This window comes from Epargyreus clarus, unplaced genomic scaffold, assembly GCF_041222505.1.
Source record: "Epargyreus clarus isolate Ecla_fem2 unplaced genomic scaffold, WU_Ecla_fem_2.2 ptg000005l, whole genome shotgun sequence".
Lineage (NCBI taxonomy): Eukaryota > Metazoa > Arthropoda > Insecta > Lepidoptera > Hesperiidae > Epargyreus > Epargyreus clarus.
The window spans coordinates 14058633-14079498 of NW_027332213.1; the positions used below are offsets into that span (position 1 = coordinate 14058633).

The 20866-nt window shown below is 34.7% G+C and overlaps 2 protein-coding genes across 6 annotated transcripts; one reads left to right on the plus strand and one right to left on the minus strand.

The window, feature by feature from the left end:
• Nucleotides 1-1679: 1679 nt before the first annotated feature.
• Nucleotides 1680-18984, minus strand: Lsd-1 (lipid storage droplet-1). Of its 5 annotated transcripts, none has more exons than XM_073073283.1 (10): nt 10135-10165; nt 9213-9302; nt 7995-8110; nt 7564-7749; nt 6669-6849; nt 5315-5508; nt 4446-4627; nt 3857-3923; nt 2789-2887; nt 1680-2234 (listed from the first exon to the last, which is right to left on the minus strand). In XM_073073283.1, the coding sequence occupies exons 1-10, from the start codon at nt 10151-10153 to the stop codon at nt 2127-2129; spliced, it is 1242 nt and encodes a 413-aa protein (XP_072929384.1). In that variant the 5' UTR covers nt 10154-10165; the 3' UTR covers nt 1680-2126. The 5 variants fall into 5 exon arrangements, with proteins under 5 accessions (XP_072929384.1, XP_072929383.1, XP_072929382.1 ...); XM_073073282.1 differs by having other exon boundaries at nt 5315-5496; nt 9213-9389; XM_073073281.1 differs by having other exon boundaries at nt 9213-9389.
• Nucleotides 12409-15319, plus strand: LOC140742365 (uncharacterized). The gene is made up of 5 exons (XM_073073280.1): nt 12409-13009; nt 13119-13251; nt 13561-13749; nt 13961-14054; nt 14383-15319. The coding sequence occupies exons 1-5, from the start codon at nt 12960-12962 to the stop codon at nt 14835-14837; spliced, it is 921 nt and encodes a 306-aa protein (XP_072929381.1). The 5' UTR covers nt 12409-12959; the 3' UTR covers nt 14838-15319.
• Nucleotides 18985-20866: the final 1882 nt, after the last annotated feature.

Here is a 20866-nt window from a genome sequence, read left to right on the forward strand (position 1 = left end):
GCAGCTACCAATAGCCACAAAGTGTTTTGTGGCCGCCATTCTATTACATGTTTATGTTGTTCCTGATGTTGAGATAGGCCTAGTTCTTCGCAGTAGTTATTTTTCTCCTAAAAAAATATTCAACTGAAAAAATGTAATCAAATGAAGAGTTTATAGACTCGCGCAGACGAATGAAGCATTGCAATAACATCTGCATGGGGGCTATGATTATTTCCGGAGGAAATAAGTAAAATTATTGCTTTACTTCTAATAATAAATAATTGGAGAATTATATATACAACATAATGTATGCAATACACTTGGGCACTGTGCAGTTTACGTATAATGTGTGCTAAGCCCGAATATACATTTTATTACAAAAAAATCATATATGTAGGTAAATAATAACATTCCTATCACTTACGTAGTACGCTCGTGCAGATTTTTCTTTCATAACTTGTATCGGATTCGTCATAATTATTAATTATAAAGATCAATTTGATCAAACAATTGTAATTAGGGCAAGACGATAAATATTTCCAGTATTTTTAATTAAACAAGAATTTCGACATCTATGTCAAAAAGTACTAACATAGATAAAATTTGATAGATCAGTCAAATTGTGAAAATAAAATCAATTTAACTCTTTGCGGTTCGACTCCGGCGACACCGCCGCCACACCTATTTCTATCTAATTGTGAAGCACTGTTCTGTTCTGGTTTAAAAGGTGTGGTAAGGGAGACATTCTTTTCCGACGCGTTCCAGCCTAAGCTGGAACTACTTGTCTATTCTTAGGGGTAGCGGCGCACCTCTGGCCGACCTCAGGGTGGAATCTAATCCTATCTGAGGTTGATTACAGCCAGTTCAGCTCAGTTTATGCTTGGGCGGCAGTAGCCACTTACTATCAGGTGAACTACATTCTCGTCTGCTACTCCTATAATATTAAACATATACAGGCTCGAGGCTTTTTCTTTAGTTTGTCATTTATCATTACTTCCCAGAATTTGATCCTCATAAGCGACACTATGAGATAGTGGAATAATATAGAGGGTGTAATTTTTTTTCAAAATGAACTCGTTCTATTCCCGGCTAAGGAAAAAGATATTTTAAAAAACTAATAATGCAGTTTTAGTTTTTATCAAAATCGGCGTCGTAAGTCCTTTCAACATTTTTCGCTAATCTTTATAGTTTCGGATTTGGCCCTGGAGGCCCGTTTGAAAAATTCACCCTGTATATATATTGTGCCAATATAGGTCTTCAGGTGGTAGGTACAATGATAGGTAATCCTTAAGGCATCGAATTAACCAACGTATTAAAACCAATGTGTATGCTAGCGACCGTTGATTAGTAAGGTCGAACGATTATTATGAAAATGTACTTTATAGTTTGCGATTTATAATCTTATTACTACAATACAAGTTCTTATAATGTTAAATTACTTTTTTGTTTCTTTCTACAAATAAATCCGAAAATAAAATGGTACTGTAGCAATGATTAAAAAAAAACTATTTGTTAGGTTATGCCTTTTAATTTTTATATAAAATAGACTCCATAATAACTATGTTCGTAAACATAGTGAATACCCAGTATTATAATTAAGGATTCGGACTTGACCATCCAGACATTTTTAACCTTTTAGATTTGTTTGGGTTAGGCATATGTAAAAACAATCACAAGCACTTTTAAATGAAAGTTATGTATACGTATTTGATAATTTTATTAGCTTTTTTACGTTATAATATAAAACCCTTCAATATAATGTTATAAATTACACTTCATATATAATTTACATACAAATAATTATTTGAATGGAATATTCATGAAAACTATTTAATTTCGAGATTAACACTTCATTATAATTTATTTGGTATATTACCAATTTTATTCTAAATATTCAAAGATTGCTCCGTGTTTTATTTTATCTTTAATATAAACAATTTTATATTACAGCCACTTAATAAATATGAAAATAGGTATTTCATACAAGTTTCATTGATATTACAGATTATACCAGTACGCTTGCAGTATATGTAAAAATGCAAAGATGTACATATCCTTTATTAAAATATAGTAATTTTCATATCTGATATTTGGTATAGCAACACTAACATATATTTTAATAACTATGTTCTTAGGTTATCTGTGGCTCAGTTGACCCCATTGATTGCCGCCAAATCGTCGTGTTGTTCGAACGCTGAGCGTGGTGCGATTTTTTCTCGCTCTTCATTTCCCGCCAGGAAGATGGCCAATTGTTCCTAAAAATGTAATAATGAGTAGAAATAAGTATTTATTGAAATTGAAAGTGAAGATAAATATTTTTATATGTTCGGAGTAAGTACGAGCGGGATTTTTAATTACAATTACTTTTTTAATTATCAATTCCATTAAACCAAATTTTATAGTTTTACGGTGTCTTCTAACAGTTACTAGTAGGCATTTATATTTTTTTTTTATAATAATCAACACCAGATAGGATTAGATAGTCGGCCACAGATGCGCCGCTACCCCTGAGGACTAAGCTGGAACGCCTCACAAATGTATGTCTCCCTTACCACACCTGTCAAACCGGAACACAATAGCGCTTATACTGCTGTAGAAATAAAGTAATAAATAACCTTAAGCATTGTAACGTGTTTTGTAGGAATTACTATTTGTATTTAGACAGTTTCCGATAGATAGTGATCTTTTATTATATTCTAAATTTGTTTTAAGGAGAAGTTATGATTATGAAGATTTCCGTTATAATTATAGTGTTGATATACTTTAACATAATATTCGAAGTTTCTTAGACAAGACTAGACTTTCTTACCAGATATGTCTTAGAGGTGGCCTGCAGCTGCTGCAACAGCGCCTCCAGCTTGCCGCGCAAGCCGCGCACCTCCGACAGCGCGGCTTCCATCGGGACAATCTGTATGTAACATCAAATTTTATGTACCTATTTATTCTATCTTAATTTATTATATGATTCTTTTGTATTTTAATTATTCTCTGCGCCAACCTTATGTGAAACGAGCTTTTGCCCGCGGCTTCGCTCGCGTTACGAAGTAATATTTTCATCCCCTATTTTATCCCCTTGGGGGTAGAATTGATCAAAATCCTTTCTTAGCGGATGCCCACGTCATAACATCTACTTGCATGCCATATTTCAGCCCAATCCTTCCAGTTTGGGCTGTGCGTTGATAGATCACTATGTCAGTCAGTCACCTTTAAGTTATATATACTTAGAAGATGATGATTGCAATCCTATCATCCGATCATACAATTTGTTAGTAACGCCAAGTAGAGCAATCATATTTCAGTTATACGTATCGCAGTTATACGCACATCAGACTAACAGATTGAAGTCTACAAAGTTAGCAACGTCGAACGCGATCAAAAGTTTGATGGATGTTTCCACTGGGTAAAGTTCATGAAGCGATAACAACTTGCGACATTAAAGTGCTCCCCGGAATACGGATACGATTTGATAGCAGCCGTTTAACATTGTCTGAGGCCTTATAGGTAATAATAGGCCAATAACTGGTAACCTTCCTATTCATCTTTATTGAAACAACGTGGTGGAACGGTACCAGCCAAATACTTACACACTTTAAAATTAAACAAACATTTGCTGAAGGAAGTAAACAAAAAATGTATAAGAAAAAAGTAGGAGTCAATAATGTGACGAAACGAGATGAAAAATGTTTTGTAGGACACCCTAGTAGCCTAGTAAGTAGGTAGGTACTAAAAAGGTTTTGATCAAATAAGCATGACAAAACAAACACAATCATGCCACAATTATAGGAAAATGAGTCTAAGTATAGACTATGGTTATGATGATAAGAAGTGTTAAGTGTTAAGAGTCGCCAAAGCCAGTAGATGACTTCTGGATGAGTACCTTGAGCACAGCGTCCGCCGCCGCCGCCAGGTGGCGCGACACCAGAGACACACCGTCACGCACATTCCTGCGATTGATTAGTTCGATTAAGATAAAGCTTCGTAATCTTAGATCAGTGATTAGTTAAGTATAGTCCGCGTAATACTGCTGTCCGCTCTGAATATGAAAATGAATTGCGTCGCCATAACAAATTGTATGACTACACCTGCTCGCCACAACTTCAGAGCGGACTAGCAGTTTGGCGCGAATTATAATAGACTTTAATAGTTGGTTACTTGACGACTAGTTTAGTAATAGATAATTTGGCCAAAAATGTATGGTGCTAACAGATACTACACTTCTTTACTCTAAATTAAGATTTGTTGTAAGCACACAAATAAATGCAGCATTTAGATATCTATTTGCCCGGAAATCAAACCCGGAACGTTTGCGTGTCTGCCGGTGTTGTAACTGTGTCATTGCCTGATTCGTCAAACTGATAAAACATCTGTTTTAATTGTACTTTTCCGTCTAAAATTTGATTAAAATACACAAAGGCATCATTAAAGAGTAGGTACTACTAAACTAGAACCATACTAATTATACTTACTTAGGCAGATCAGTATGAGTGTAGTTGACGAGATGCACAACTTTTCTTGCGGTCTCCCTGGACAACAAAACAACCAGCTCCTCAAGAGTAGCGGGTCTGGCTTGGTTCTCTGGCTCCGGCTGGCTCAGGCTGCTGTAGAGCTCCTTAGCCTTCCTCCATGCAAGAACAGGATCTGTTGCAATCTAATATATGGACGAAAATAATAAACATGACAGATTATTTATTTCGGGTACTTAAAGGAGAGCCAATTATATACGAGTATGTGAACAGATTTTTTGTGGATTTCGTACAACATGTTTGATTTTTTTTTATATAAGGTTGCTCATGTTACCGAGGAATTAAAACGAGAAGATAAAAGTAGAGAAAAAAAGCTTTAGTGAAGAGATTCGAAGAAACAGTTACAGAAACGATATTGTCGACTACCTATTTGCTATGACGTAGTTTTCCGTTTTGGTGTGGTAAGAAAGAAACAGGTTATAAGGCATTCCAGATAATCCTCGGGAGTAACAATGCTTAGACCGACATCAGGTAGGACTTCAATCCTTTTATTGATTTCAGACGTCCATAAGGCAGTGGCTACTTAGTATTTACTACCGAACTTAGTTTTCTGTTTCGTGCCACTTACTATCAGTTTGTCAGGTGAACAGACTCGTTTGCTACTGAAGATGAAATAAAATGAATTAAATGAGGGTAGCAGCTGCCGATTCATTAAACGAACGACTCATATATTTAGCTATGAATTAAATAATTGTTCTCATGTAAGTGACTGTAAGTCTTTATGAGAAATAAATTATTTTAACCTAGATGAAGGAAGAAGAATGAAGGATGTACTCGTATGTATTCGCTTAAGAAAATATCAAAATACAAACCAGCTCAGCAACATAAACGAGCACGTGTATCTGCTCCTTGATGGCCTTGGCCTCAGCGAGCGCCTGGCGCGTGAGGCGGCGCTGCAGCTTCCTGCGCAGGCGCGCGCCGCGCTGCACCGCCTGGGCCGCGCGCGCACGACCCGACTCGCCCTCCGCACCGTCCGCCCCGTCCGCACTCGTCACTATTATCAGAACTGGGGTTTACAGCGTTACAGCTGCACTTGCTAACGATATTCCATGCGTATTGTATGAGCTTGGAATGCTGGTTTGGCAAGTGGCAAGAGATTTCAGAGGATACTCGTTACTATTATCAGAACTGGGGTTTACAGCGTTACAGCTGCACTTGTTAACGATATTCCATGCGTGTTGTATGAGCTTGGAATGCTGGTTTGGCAAGTGGCAAGAGATTTCAGAGGATACTCGTTACTATTATCAGAACTGGGGTTTACAGCGTTACAGCTGCACTTGTTAACGATATTCCATGCGTGTTGTATGAGCTTGGAATGCTGGTTTGGCAACTGACAGGAATTTCGGAGGATACAGGTTTTTACTAGTGGATACTGTTTTTTCAGTATCATAAGGGTGTTGATTACAAACAAAATGTTAATTGAATTCGACTCTGCAGTTCCAGGAATCCAGATGTATACAATACTTTTGTTGAAGAAAAGTGAAGCGACTTTAACTTCTTCACACTCTTAGTCATAATCCCCTATGTTATAGATCTTTCATTTTCATTACCTAACTACAAATAAAATCTTCTTACGTATCAGATATGAAAGTACAATTTATTGTGAAAAGTACCAATTCAATATTAAAATTGTTCTACCCAAAAAATAAAGGAGCGGTAAGAAATCTAGGAAACAAAAGTTTGCGGACTCGAGGTTGCCAAATTTAAAACGAGATGCTACAAATTTCAATTAAAAATGAAGAAGTCTGAACCCTTTAAAGTAATTTACTAACTTCCTAGTCAAATGAATAAAACGGCGGAATTTGGTCTTATCGCGTTGAACAGTTAATTGCATGTATTATATTTACATAAACATCATTACCTATAGGTAAGAATGATAAGAGTTAACATTTAAAATATCCCAGTTTGTAAGCATTCCTCCGTAAACAAATAACAAAGTGGCAATGTAATGGATAGGTACCAATGCTATTAATATTATAGAGAATAAGCATCTCTCTGTGCGATTGTTCATCTACTTTCACTTGTCATCAACACATAATAATACGTTGGTGCTAGCGTAGCTACGGTAAAATCTCTCATTAAAAGGAATAAGAAATTGATTTGTTATAACCAATGGACGTCAATGAAAACATCGATTTTAAAAATACATAAGAAATGAATCCTCACCGTCAGCAGCGTCTTGATAATCAGGCGGCAGATACTTGTCGACGTACATATCAGCAGTGGTGAGTGCGCGGTCAAGAGCAGTGGCGGTGACCGCGGTCATGCGGGAGTCCAGCACGGCCGAGCCCAGCTGCTTCACCGAGTCCGCCCGCCGGAGCACGTACTGACGTGTCTCCGAGTACATCTGGGGTGAAGTTTGAAGACTAGCATGTGTTGGAGACTGGTTGGCGTTGGTCTTAAATATTGGCATTATCAACACTTTGGTGTCTTGTGGAGCATTTCTCAATGAAAATAGTTCCAAGGTATGGCCGATCAAGCTGCTGGCCAAATAAAGATCGGTAGTTATACATACACACGTCATACCTTTCAAAACATTAAAGATAATTCTCTTGCATGTAACCTTTTCATTGTTTTTTATTTCAAAGGAAATACTGATTATTTTGTAACTTACATGACTGGAAATCTCAGGCGTGTTTAGGTTAAGAATCCAGACCATTATATTGTAAAGTGGAAATTCATGGATTTTATATAAGTCTAAATTGCATCATTCTTGAATTGTAAATTTTAACTTTTTGTTGTCTTTCCAAATCCTTCTACACTATGTCTACGAAATTGCTACGAAACCTTATTGAGCGTAGCGAAATATTTTTAAAAGATGCTACGAAATGACTAACAATTTTATTCTGTAAATCAATGTGCCTACTCCTTCATATTTCGAATCACATGTTATTTATAATTATAATAATTATATTATTGTTCGTACTGATTTTCGATAATCTTCATAAAAATAATTTTACATCATCCCATATAACTGAGACATTGAACTACACTGCATCATCTGCTCTAGTGTGTCTGACTTTAGTCTAGCGGGAATTAAATATTGCAATACTAAACTTACTGCTTGAGGTGGGAGATAGATAGACGGCACACGCTTCTCCACGACATCGAGTGACATGCAGAGGAACTTGTCCAGCTGGTGTATCGGCGTCTCCAGCATTTGCACGGCCGGCATCGCTAACTGAACTCCAGTGGCCAGGGACTTCTCACCCATGGAGAGATACCAACGGAATAAAGGGTTGGATTCCTAGAAATATGATATTAATTACTTATTTAGCTATTACTTTTCCTGGCTAAAAACTTAATAAAAACGACTTTTCATATTGTTCAATGGCTATTTTAATTTATTACTATTACTAATGTAAAAAAGATAGGAAATTATTTCTTGACTTATAAAACTGTTAAAAAATTGAGGTATCAGCTGGTCTTAATTCATACTCTGATAAAAAAAGTATATACTTTATTAACAAAATCTCATCTCAATGATCTTACCCTGATCTTCGAGTAGATTTTTTCGGTGACTTCGATGCCAGATTCGACGATCGGTATGGCTGCAACCCGCGATATGGACTCCATTCTTGGCAACACCGGCTTCTTAACGACTGTCACTGGGCAAGAAACTAGCGTTAAATGGACTATAGTTACCAATACTTAGAATAACACAATCATGAGACTTCATAATTGTTTCCAGAAAGTTTCTAAAAAGTTATTGATTTCTTGTACTTTTTGTATAATGAATTCATTAAGATACACTTTTAGTTGAAAGTCTTGTTTTATATAGAAGTAAAATTGAAGCTATTGATACGTTCTCAACGAATTACTTACTAAATAACTAAAATTATTCCTTCGAGCCGGATCAAAACGTGCAATGCAAGTAAAACTTATATTTTTCTTACTCTCCACCTATCAGTAGTTTTTTATACCCAATTATAAGTGAATGTTTATTACATCAGTTATCAGTGCAAGTTATAAATGAACGCAAATAACAAAAGATACATTGAATAATAAGTATTATCATACCGTTTAATATCAAAATAATGTGTTGAGATGACTCTATATGCTATTTATCTGAACGGTAAAATGTAAAATTTGTCTCAATACTTCTCATTGTGTTCTTATAACAAATTAGTTTCCTTTTGTAGCGCTATCGTAATCGTAAAACGATATCCGAAAGTTTATTAATTGTACAGTAACTAACATGCCTAAATCCTAAATGTTAGGGAATGGCAGTTTTTCCACATCCCAGGCATAGATTAGTAAAGATACTTCGCCGCCTTGAAATTGAATGAAGCCACAAACGGCTTATTAGTAAGTTCTTTTTTTGAATTCTTGACAAATAAAAACATTTTTAAAGAAAATTTACGAATAAATAATTAATACTGCGTAATTTACATAATAAATAAATAATTATTTCAAATATTTTAGGGACATTTTAGCACGGAGACGTGGCAAAACTTTTTTACGCAACTATTTCAATTCTCATAACTGGGTACATTTTCTTGTTAGGAGTGAGTAATCTTTACTAATCTATGTACATATATACCAATAATAGTCATACACGCACTACTTTTTAGTACAACGTGAAAGGAAAATTGCACCGTAATGGGTTGGGTTTTAAATAATCTAAAATAAATCTCCAACAATTCTATGACTTTCCTACAGTCAAACTACACAAAACAATTAGTATATTTCATGCTTAAACTAAATTACCCTTTGGTGGCGATCCTTGACTTTGGTTAACAGCTTGCAAATAAGCTTCCGCCTTTTCCGCTATGGATCTTTTCGCCTTCTTATTCACACCTACAGTACAAGTGCCATTAAAACTTTTCTTGATACCCTCGCCATTTCCCGCCATCGTAGTAGTCACCGTTATTCGCGCACGGTACTCTAACATTCGAATTTTGAATTTATTAATTTTAATTGTGAACAACACCAAAAATAATTCTCACGGCCCGACATCAACTGATTTACTCACCGCTCGCCGGTTTAATTTATTTAAGCAAAGGTTATCTTCCAGTTTAAAAGTATATTATGTATGTTGTTATGTAGGTACAAAGTGTGATATGAGGTCATCATTGAAATTAAATTAATGTGACATTGATATTTTGATTACAGAACGTATCTGCCCGTCACCTACAACTACACCACCGTACCTGATACACGTAAAAAATTAACAATCCACATTTGTAAAAAGAGCGTAGGTAAGTAACTAAATTAGAAGCATTGAAAATGCCGCCAAAGATATTTGCAATTTTAAGAGCTTGGCAATATTAAGAGCCAAAAACTGATAAGATTATACTGGAACCAATGTGTGTACACGTGTTACTACCCTACAGAAAAAATCAGACGCATGAAAATATCCCTGACCCGTACCTATTATAACGTAAGTAAACGTAACCAAACTAAATTTATTATAAGTAAGCATAGATATACTACAAATAAAGACGAGTAGTATATCTATGTAAGTTAGTACATAATGTACCTATTTTTAATCCAAAATAAATCTTTGACTGATAAAAACGTCGCAAAATCTACTACTCTCTTTCTACTTGTAGGTTCTTCAATAATTAAATATGTATGTTTTTTTCAGTGTATGTCGGTACCTATATGTATACTATACCTACATCTATACCTGAAGGTTGAGAAGTCATTGCGAATCTATTATTATGCGAATCTATACTGGCTCATTTCTATTATGAAACGATGATTATGGAGAATTTCTATTGACATTTGACATTTATTTTCTCCGTTTATCTATTGTACAGTGTAAGGAAATAAGACTTTGACCCGGGCGTGGATGATAGTGCACATGCACACTAGTGATTCCTAATGTGAGGAAGTTCTAACCTTCTAGACTTTCATACGGTACTAGCTAATCACAACTACGATTCGTTCGTGACTTAGTATGATAATTTGGTGGGAATATCGGAATAAAAGTACTTTAAAGTTTTAGAGATGCAACGTTGTATAAAACAACTTTTTTCGTTTTTTCCGGATACAAGGATATTGAAGTCTTTTTTTAATCTTATTAAAAAAAGAGGGTTTGTTACGTAGTGACTATGTCACCCCCATAAAGCCCGTCACATATGCATCTACAATGCCATCGCTCCCAAATATAATTTGATAAGCATTCTGGCTTCCTCAGACTCTGGGGAAGACAGAAAAGAATATTGGAGTAATTTTTATATATGTTGATGACCCGCGTAGTAAAACAGTCTGACTGAGACTAACTAGTCTGACACAGGTAGACAACTGAATGATGAATTAATGTCCTGGTTCTGAATGGCGGATTTACCAGCAGGCTGAGTAAGCTTCAGCCTAGGGCGGCAGATTTTTTGGGGCGGCTAATTTGGGGACCGAATTTTTTTTTGCTAATTAGGAAGCTAGTTCGTTCATGCCTTAAACGTGTCATGAACGGGCGTGACGAGCAAAAAAAAACGGAAACCGTATCATGAGCCGGCGCGACGAGCAAATAAAAAAGGGAACCGTGTTACGAGTCGGCGTGACGAGCAAAACAAGAAAAACGGGAACCGTATCATGAGCCGTCGCGGCGAGCAAAATAAACAACGGGAAACATGTTCTGGGTCGACGTGGCGAGCAAAAAAAAAAACAGGAACGCAAACTACCTATATAGTCCGATAAACTCCCTGAACCTGTTCCAGTATAAACGCCTCACCTCTAGTAAGACATGACAATTGTAGAAGCAGGCGCGGCAAAAACTGTACAGCCTAGACCTTATTTTTTTTTAAATCCGCCACTGCCTATGACTCAGGGAATTTCAGTATGGGATTATAAGTGTACATAACGTAATTTAATGTCTTATGCTATAGTGGAGAAGGAGTGCATATTCAAGTTAGCCAAATCACAGTATCGGATCTATATATTTGTACCGTGGCCAAATTCTCCAGATATTAAATGAATATCATTTCAATCTATTCAGCAAGCTAATAAATTTCTTCCTTTGAAATAATAATCTATTGATCATAATTAAATTCGAACAATAGGCCCATAGATCCGTGTTACGTAAATTATTACTCCTTATAATCTTTAGGGTAAACAAATAATTATTAAGATAGACAAATAAACATGCTTAATTGTTACACAGATGTAATGAGGTTATCCCGACCATAAGCAAACACGCAATATCTACTTAATGAGATTGATTGTTGTTGATTTGAAAAAAAATAAGTGCCCACTTCATGCCAATAGTTCAAAATGTTTGTATAAAAATATATATAAATACGGACATGTTAAACGTTAATTAACCAAAACAAGGTAAAGATAAGAATTGTTACTATCTACCATTACCTACATATTTATATTCAGTTGCAGATAAATTTAGCTTCAATTTATGCCATCCTCCTTCTTCACTGCGATATGATTTATTAACTTTTTTTTTAATTATTACAATTTGCTAATTAATTGTACCTAAATTAGAATTTTTAATGACAAATTATGAAAAAAATAGTAATATTAATGCTTTTAACACTGAGCATTTAAAAAAAATACAATACTTAAATGGCCGAAAGAAATGAATCTTATGGCTTAGGCTTGAAAATAAGTTGGCGGGAAATTTATTTAAAAAAATTCTTACTGTATCTGTAAAATCTTGCTTATATTCTGTTTTTATTTTATTAATTTATGTTAGTGATTACTTCTATTTTTGTTTAGATGTAAAAATAGTTAAAAAATATAATTCTACATATTTTCTAGGTAAGGAATACCTTACTTACATCACTCCTTAAAAAAAACCTTTAGTTGATGGGAAAGTCAAATACGGTAGGAAATAAATGAAACTTAAACTAACTCGGAATTTTAAATCTTTTGAAATAAGGGTCACGTCACATTACTATCCCGCTGCTGGGTACGTGTCTCCTCGATGTGACAGGGGTTCAGTAGGCCGAGTGTGAGTTTGACAAATAAAATCAATTAACTTCACCATCACGTTAATGAGTTAACTCAAGGTTGACAGTAAGCATGTCAATAGCGAGTGCGAGTTATCAAAATGTTGTCGAAAAAAAATTTGGTATGCTCACTTCGAAATTAGTACGCATCTTTTTGTTATGTTGTCAAACTTGAGTGTCGGCGAAGCGCCAGTTTTTTCGCCGACAGTAACCCAAACAAATTAAATAGTTCTTCCGTTACATTTGAAAAGCATGTAACTCATGTATTTCTTCATTTGTTCGTATTATTTTCGGAATAAGTAACCAAACCAAAAAGTCAATCTTAACACATGTTCTACGAGGAAGATAAGCGTCACTTAAAATTGTATGCTTTATGTTAACGTCAGAATAGCACTATTTCACTTTTAACCCTACGAGTAAAAGAAACGGGAATAAAACATAAACAAAGCAGCGTCGTGCGTCACCAAGCTTGTTTTTTGCAAGTGATTTGGCGTGCATAGGAACAACCTGTTGCATTCTTTTGTAGTTTTGATTGTAATATAGGTATATAACAATGAAAACAAGTGCGACTCAATTTGAAATGTTGGTGAACTATATGGCAGAGTGAGTATGAAGTAATTCTTTATTTGCATTGTTTTCGAATCCATAATAATATTCATGCGGAGCGTCATCGTATGCACAAGCAATTAATTTAAACTGTATTTTGTTTAAGACACGGTGATTTAAACAAACCACAAAAAACCCCACAAGGAAGGATAACAAATATAAGAAAATGGGAAGAGCTCACCCATCTTTTAAACGGTGATCCCACAGGAGGAAGTAAAGGGACTGAGAAGTGGAAAAAGGTGAGCATAATTTATTAATTTGATTACACATGATTGGCTTGACTTCTACTTTATTTTTTTAATTCATACTTAATATTATGCATTCTGGGATTAGGTACATATTTTTTCGAGGCGGTCCAGCTTAGTCCTCAGGGGTGGCGGCGCGTCTGTGGCCGACCTCAAGTAGTAATATCTAAGCCTATCTAGGGTTGATTACTGCTGTTCATAGGCAGTAGTAGCCACATGCCATTGAGTGGACTGCATGCTTGCTTGGTACTCCTATATTATAAAAAAATAAAAGTACATTTATAATTTATGTATGGGTTTAAGGTATGGAGTGATTTAAAAAATAACACCAAAAAGAAGTCTGCTAAGATAAATAGAGCAGCTTCTGGTACTGGTGGTGGGCCTGCGCTACAGGCAAAGCTAAGCAACCTGGAGCTCCGGGTTTTGCAAATAATTGGTGTCCAAGCAGCTACTGGGTTTACAGATGTGGTTGAAGCTGGCTTATACGTACAGGTGTGGTTCTCTGACTTATATATATTACTACTATATTACTTAATAAATGGTCATCTCAGGAAGTCTTTGTTTACACCATTTTGTTTATGTTTATTTTGCTTCTGTGTGTAAAAATATGTACAATAAAAGGGAATGGTAGTTAATATTTTTATCAGCTAAAAATAATGATATTATTGCAATTATGTAATAAATAATATTTTTATAACAACAGGCACAAGATGAAGACCCAGACCGCACTCTGACGTTAACACCAACTCCACATACTGCTGTTGAGCCAGCTGAGGAAAGCCCAATTATTAACATAGGTAAAGTTCTTTAATGTTGGATATTTAACAAAAAAAAGCTTTGTCCAAACTATTACCTACCTATATGATAGGATTGAAGAAATATATTATAGACCACAATCAACAGCTGTCTCTTCGGTGATCTTGTTTGCATTTACTATTATCATCAGGAATTATAGGCGATTTGAAAACATTTGGCAGCAGGTTGGCAACTAACATATATTTCTATCAATTACTACTCATAGTACTAATAATAGAGTAGAGGCTCCAATTAAGTACATTAACACTCACACTCTTCAGTTCATACTTAGCTATTTAGAAGTACAATAATGTAACATTATTTTTACAGATCCATTTGAGCCTTGGAATGTGCCGGGACCATCCCAAGAGATGACAGTTGCCTCATCGCCCCCCACACAAGTGGAAGAGGAAAATGTAATGGATGCAGCACATGTAGTGGAGGCAGTATGTGACACCCCACCACCAGGACCATCAAGAGTCCCAGCACAGCAGGGTCAGACCCCACGTGGTCGGAGAAGAAGGACATCCCGAAGAGTCATTGGTTCTCCACGGCACCGGAGGACCCAAACTCTTATGGATAGGGTAGCACAAAACTTTCTCCATACTGATGATGAATGGAGAGAGTTGCTTATCCATAAACATGCAGAGGAGATTAAATTAGAAAAGGAACGATTAAGAATTCGGGAATTGGAGTTGGAGACACAGCAAAAATGGCAAGAGATTGCCTCAAGTGCTGTGGATGTTTTACATAAAATAAGTAATTCAAAACTCTGCAAAGACTGAAGCTTATTTATGTAAATCGATCCTGGCTCATAACATTTTTGTTATGTATGCAATTCTTATTCAGTCAACTGAATCCTTAGTTACAGTCATATTTTGATTCAATTGTATAAACATAAAATTCACAATTTATTTGAGATAATTACATGTATATAAAAATATAGTAGGCATAGATATCATTCAGTTATCATTATTTTTATTAATTATTTCTATTTTGTTATGTTAATTTAGTAGAAGATTTGATTATTTGATATGTGTTCTTAGTTTATTTAAAGTATATTTATGAAGGAATAAAATTAAAATATGGAGGTTATTTTAAAAAACATATTTTTAATCACTATGCTGTAAAAAACTTAATACTAATCGATCTCTGTAGGCTCTTCCTCTTAATAAATCCGTTGCATACCTTCCACCTGTATCTTCTATAACTTCAACTGGTTCATCTTCAGCAGTGTTATCTATAAAATAAAATATTTATAAAGTAATGTCAGAATTGTATTACTTACTACTGTTTACATGTAATTTACACATTCGGGAATAAATTTCAAAATCTTTTCAATTCTAAGGATAATAAGAAAATAGGGGTTTATTATAATATAAATAAATTTACCAATATTATCCGGTTCAGGTACATTAAAATCGATTGCCATATTATGGAGCACACAGCACGCTTCAATGATTTGGGCACATTTTTTAGGCTTATAGTGCAAAACTCTATCTTTGCACAAGCACCTCCAACGATTTTTTAGCCTTCCAAATGTATTTTCAATACACACTCGGGCTGTGCCATGTTTTTGATTATAGAGTGCCTGGGGTGTATTAGGCTGTACATTTAAAAATGGGGTCATCAGCCATGGGCGAAGCGGATAGCCAGAATCTCCTGTAATATTTAAAAATTACATTATGTCAATACATTATTGGCTTAACATTTTACCATAGTTTTTTAATTGAAATGCATCCAATTCACTAACAGTTTAAAGCAAATAAGAGAGTAATGTACAATAAAAAAAATGAAAATAATTACCTAAAAGCCAACATATTTCACCACCTTGATGCAGCGATTGCATGTATTTATTTAAACTGCTATTTTCCCATACAAATGAGTCATGGTTGGCACCTCCAAACTTCGCGTTAACATTTGTAATACGGCAATCACTATCACAAATCTGGAAAATAAATGAGTTTTATATGATTCACTGACCCTGTGGGATAATAAGTTTAATATAATTTTATTACCAGAAATACATATACCTACCATTTGTACATTGATCGAATGATAATGTTTCCTGCAATAATAAAGTTGCTCTTCTTCTGTTGGTGGTGAAAATATTCTAAAGTGACTGCCATCAATACAACCAACAATGCCAGGTAAACCAAACTTGGCATAGAATCTGAAACAAATAATATAATCAACCTAAAAACAAAAATAGTAGAAATTATGAAGATTTTTTTGTAGGAAATATTTACTTCTACTTACTTATCAATAACTACTCGTCTTGCAGCTGGGGTGGTAGGGAAATTTATATGTTTCCGTAACATTGCTGGGTGTATGAGTGCTTGAGTCACTTGGTGTATGTACACACTGCACATTTTCTGCGACAAACCCTTGGCCACCCCTACCGGTCTCTGATAAGAGCCAGTGGCAAAAAAAAATAACGCAACAAGAACCTGTAATAATAAGTCATATTATATATTATAAGTGAGAAATCTAGTAGTATTTGAAACCATTGTTTTTTAAATATATCTACTGCAAAAAACATTTACCTTAGTCTCTACACTGACACGTTGTGTAGACTTCAAGTTTGTCAAATTTTGTAGGTCTTCGCATAAAGATAAGAAAGCTTCCTTCGTCAACCTATATCTATTTCTAAATTCTATATCACTAAGATCTTCTAGGACGTTAACAGACGCTCGCAAAGACGCTCTTTGCCTACGCATATAATTTCGTTGATCTTGCGCTTGAGCAACCGATATCATCCTCCAGGCTAAAAAACTACGGGTTGCTCTACCCCTTAACAACAAATCCGACACGAAAAAACTCATTTTAAACAAAATAAACAAAAAACAAATTTAACTTAAAATACGTAACTCTTGGTTTCACTATATGAAATGCAAGTGAATGAAATACTTAACACAAATAGTTGAGTTTACGTACACAAACTGTCAAAACACAACTCACACTCGCGAATGAATGCTCAAACGTCAAAATACTTAACATCAAAAGTTAAATCACGTCACGACGAAATAAGTTACGTTAACCGAAATGCAAAATAAAACTCGCACTCGCAGTTATTGTTTTCGTAACTTTCCGCTAGAGGCGCTGACTAAGATTTCATACAATTTGAGTTTTTAGACGTAAACGCGATAGTAAAGTAAATGCCTGATAAAACTCACACTCGGCCCACAGGCCATAGTCCAACGCGCGGGTCAAGTGCGCATTTAAAGATCTTACACACCTTTGAGAATTGTATTTACTGTCAGGTGTGTAGGTTTCTTTACTGTGTTTTTTTAACCGTTAGAGCAATTCATTTCTAGCACGTACATAGCTTTTCCTAGGCTTTGAACACCAGACCAGACGGGAGTCTGAGAGTTTTAATCCTTAGACTATCACTGCTGTCATTGTTTAAAAAGACGTAAAAGAGATATATGTTACGACATAAACAACTTACTTATTTTATAATAATGGAAAGAGTCGCTTTGATGCGATAAGTCATAATCGTCATGTTATTGACTGCCTATGCACAAGCCAGAAACATCGTATCGTACAAGGTTAACGGTAAATTACGGTACTTATAAATACCTAACTATTACGTGACAATAACACATAATAACAAGTTGTGAGTGGAATATGCTCTAGACCTCTCCAGGTTTTGGGCTAAGACCCAGCAGTGAATCAGTAAGGTATGAATACATTATTCGAAGATATAAATAGAATAATGAGGGTAGTTGAAAATTGCCATACATGAATTCTGATTTTCTATCACAATTTTGTGTCTAGAAAGACATAAGTAAGTAACATAAGTATTGTATTCTTTTATTTACGAAAAATAGTTATTTTGGTATTTTGGTAAAAATGGTAGGTATATCAACCGTACTAAGCAGAACAAGCTGATAGGTGTAGTAAAGTACCCTCATAAAAAAATGGTATAAGTATTATTATATGCCACAATTCTTATAAAATAAATACTGAGGAACACACGTAATCATACTACATACTTAGTTATGTAATTTGGTAATCTCTTATATAGTCTTTAAAAATTCAAGACAGTCAATTTACTTTATCGTGACTACTTTATCGTGTGCTATTTGATCCAAGTACTCCTCCTTATCTTAAATGTCGTTTCAACTACCTCCACTTAGCCCATGACCGCTCTCTACGTTCTACAAAAAACCTTGTCCTCAGCACTCCTATGCACTCTTCCTCCTTCTACCATAAATCCTTTACTGTTGTTGCTGTCCGTCTCTGGAATTCACTCCCTAAATCTATCCGACTATCTAGTTCCTTACATGTTTTCAAGAATCAAGTCAAGGCTCATTACTTGCTTTGATTTGAATTTCCTCCTCTTTTCATCCTTCTTCTCCAACACGTATTTCCTTTTAGTGTACCTATTATACCTATGTAATACCATTTACATAAGATATATCTGTAGTTTAATTATATACTTTCTGCTTTTGTGTACACCCTACCTTCTACATGTCTCATATATCTTTAACTCCGTCCAAAGGTTGTCTGGAAGAAATCGCTCATTAGCGATAAGACCGCCTTCTTGTATACCGTCTCTAATATTTTCTTATGTATTTCTTGTATTGTGGTGTACAAATAAAGAGTATTTGTTGTTGTTTGTCAATTTATAACAGAGATTGCACTTAACTCATACAACTTGATATAATACGAATCGGTTTTAAAACTACTTATTTTAACAATTTAATGTTCCAATAATAGCAGTTCAAAAATAAGCTAGGAAGTCACTTACTTGTGGGATGTGGCGATAAGGGCGGACAACTAACACGTTCCCACTGGTCAACTGACAGCACAATATTATCTATGCTTTCCAAGTTTCCAGCGAGGAGGGGGCGGTCAACGGATCTGGTGCTACTGAGCTGCGCGGACGCTGACTGACCTAAGATACAAGATATAACGACTTTTATCTTTCTACATCACTGAACCATAATATCAAAGGTTAAGTTTTCATCGTTTGTGATAATGAAGATGATCTACGTCAACATTAAATATTTGTAGGCAACTACACAGATAGTTCTGGAAATTTGTGCCTTTTCTAATATTCAATGCAATTATTATTAATGTTATTTAAGCCCATCAGGGGTTAATTTTCCAAAAACCGAGAAACTAGTGTTTCATTATTGCGTCAAATATTCATCCCTTATTTTACACCCTCAGTATTCAAAAAATCTTCCTAAGTGGGCTTCATAAAAGGGATGATGAATTGTTTAAATTTCATGTTTCACAGCATCATGAGCCTACTGCAATGATGTAAGTCAAGTGAAGTGTTTTTTATAAATACAATTTTATATTTATATTAATATATATTATATATACAAAAATATATTATATATTTTTCTACAGTCTCGTTTAGTCGAAATGAGCTTCAATCTGCAGCTTCGCTTGCGATTGAACAATTAAAATTATTTTTTAGCCTTAGTAAAAATCTAAACAGAACAATGAACCTTTAATATTTTTGACCACATCAAATATGTAAGTAACAACGACAGTAACAACAAGTAAGTAACGTCCTCTTCACTCTCGTGTCTGTATAGGATTTACATCGTCACTGGTTGACAAAGTTCGAAGTGAAAGAAGTGAGCGATAACTCCAGATAAGGCATCGTAGTTTGTTTTTGTTTACTCTCATTTTATCACGTAGTTATTTATATATAAAATATGGTAAATAATCTAACAAATACTTGTTTGGCATATTTTGATTTTGCACAAAACAGAAAAGGATTTAGCCTACTTGGGCATTGAGATTTAAAGTAGGTAGTTCTTCCGTTTACAGATAATACAAACAAATAGAGAGAAATAGCCAATATTTGTAATAGCTACTCGTATATCAGCAATATCAGAGAATCGTTAAATAGCAATGCATCTCATATAAGTACATTATAATATTTAGTAATTTATAGTAATTTCGCACCTACATAATATACTAATTTCTTTCTGCAAAATTCTTTAGATTATCCTTAAGAACAGTGATTCCTCATAAATTAACATATCCTAACAATATATTTAAGTTTATATTTTTAAAAATGTTTTACGGGAAGTATAAGAACAATAGATAAATAGTTACCAGAATTACCACCGTTTAAATGATTATCGTACAAATTTAGTTTCATTATATGTAGCTACTGTTCGTCATACCTTTTATATGTAAATAATCATATTTCTCTAATAAAATTCATTAAGAATTTGATGGTACCTGGTAAATACATAGGTATTATAATAAATTATTTCATCAGCCAGACGTTTCAGACAGGAATTTTAAAAGAGTGGGATGCCCCTATATCTCCTATTTACAACCTACGAATAATATAGATGTATGTTTATTGTGCCCCTTAAATGTAAATCGTGGATTTTCCTTATCGTTTTGCCAGTCGATATAATACTTCTAATAGCAATGCTAGATAAGATAATGAGATTGCCCCTATTTATAATACGCAGCCATAGGCGATTCATAAGCGATCACCCAGAATAATGATATCTTTAGTAAAAGTTCTTATTCTTTCCGGTAGATAAAAATGTGAATTGACATTCTAATGACATTAACTAAAGATTAAAAGAGTCTGCTCATTATATCGTACATATAGACTGTGATATGAACATGTTATAAAAAAAAATATGAGACTGCGCCCACTGAACTGCTCCCTCAGTAACCAACTCAATTAATATAATACAATTAGTATTTTTGTTCAACTGTTCTTAGAACATGAAACGTACCTATATATTCCTAGTTTGGATAACTACGTACTTCTCTATACATAAGTCACTGTTACACCTTGCTTCAGCTGAATTTATTA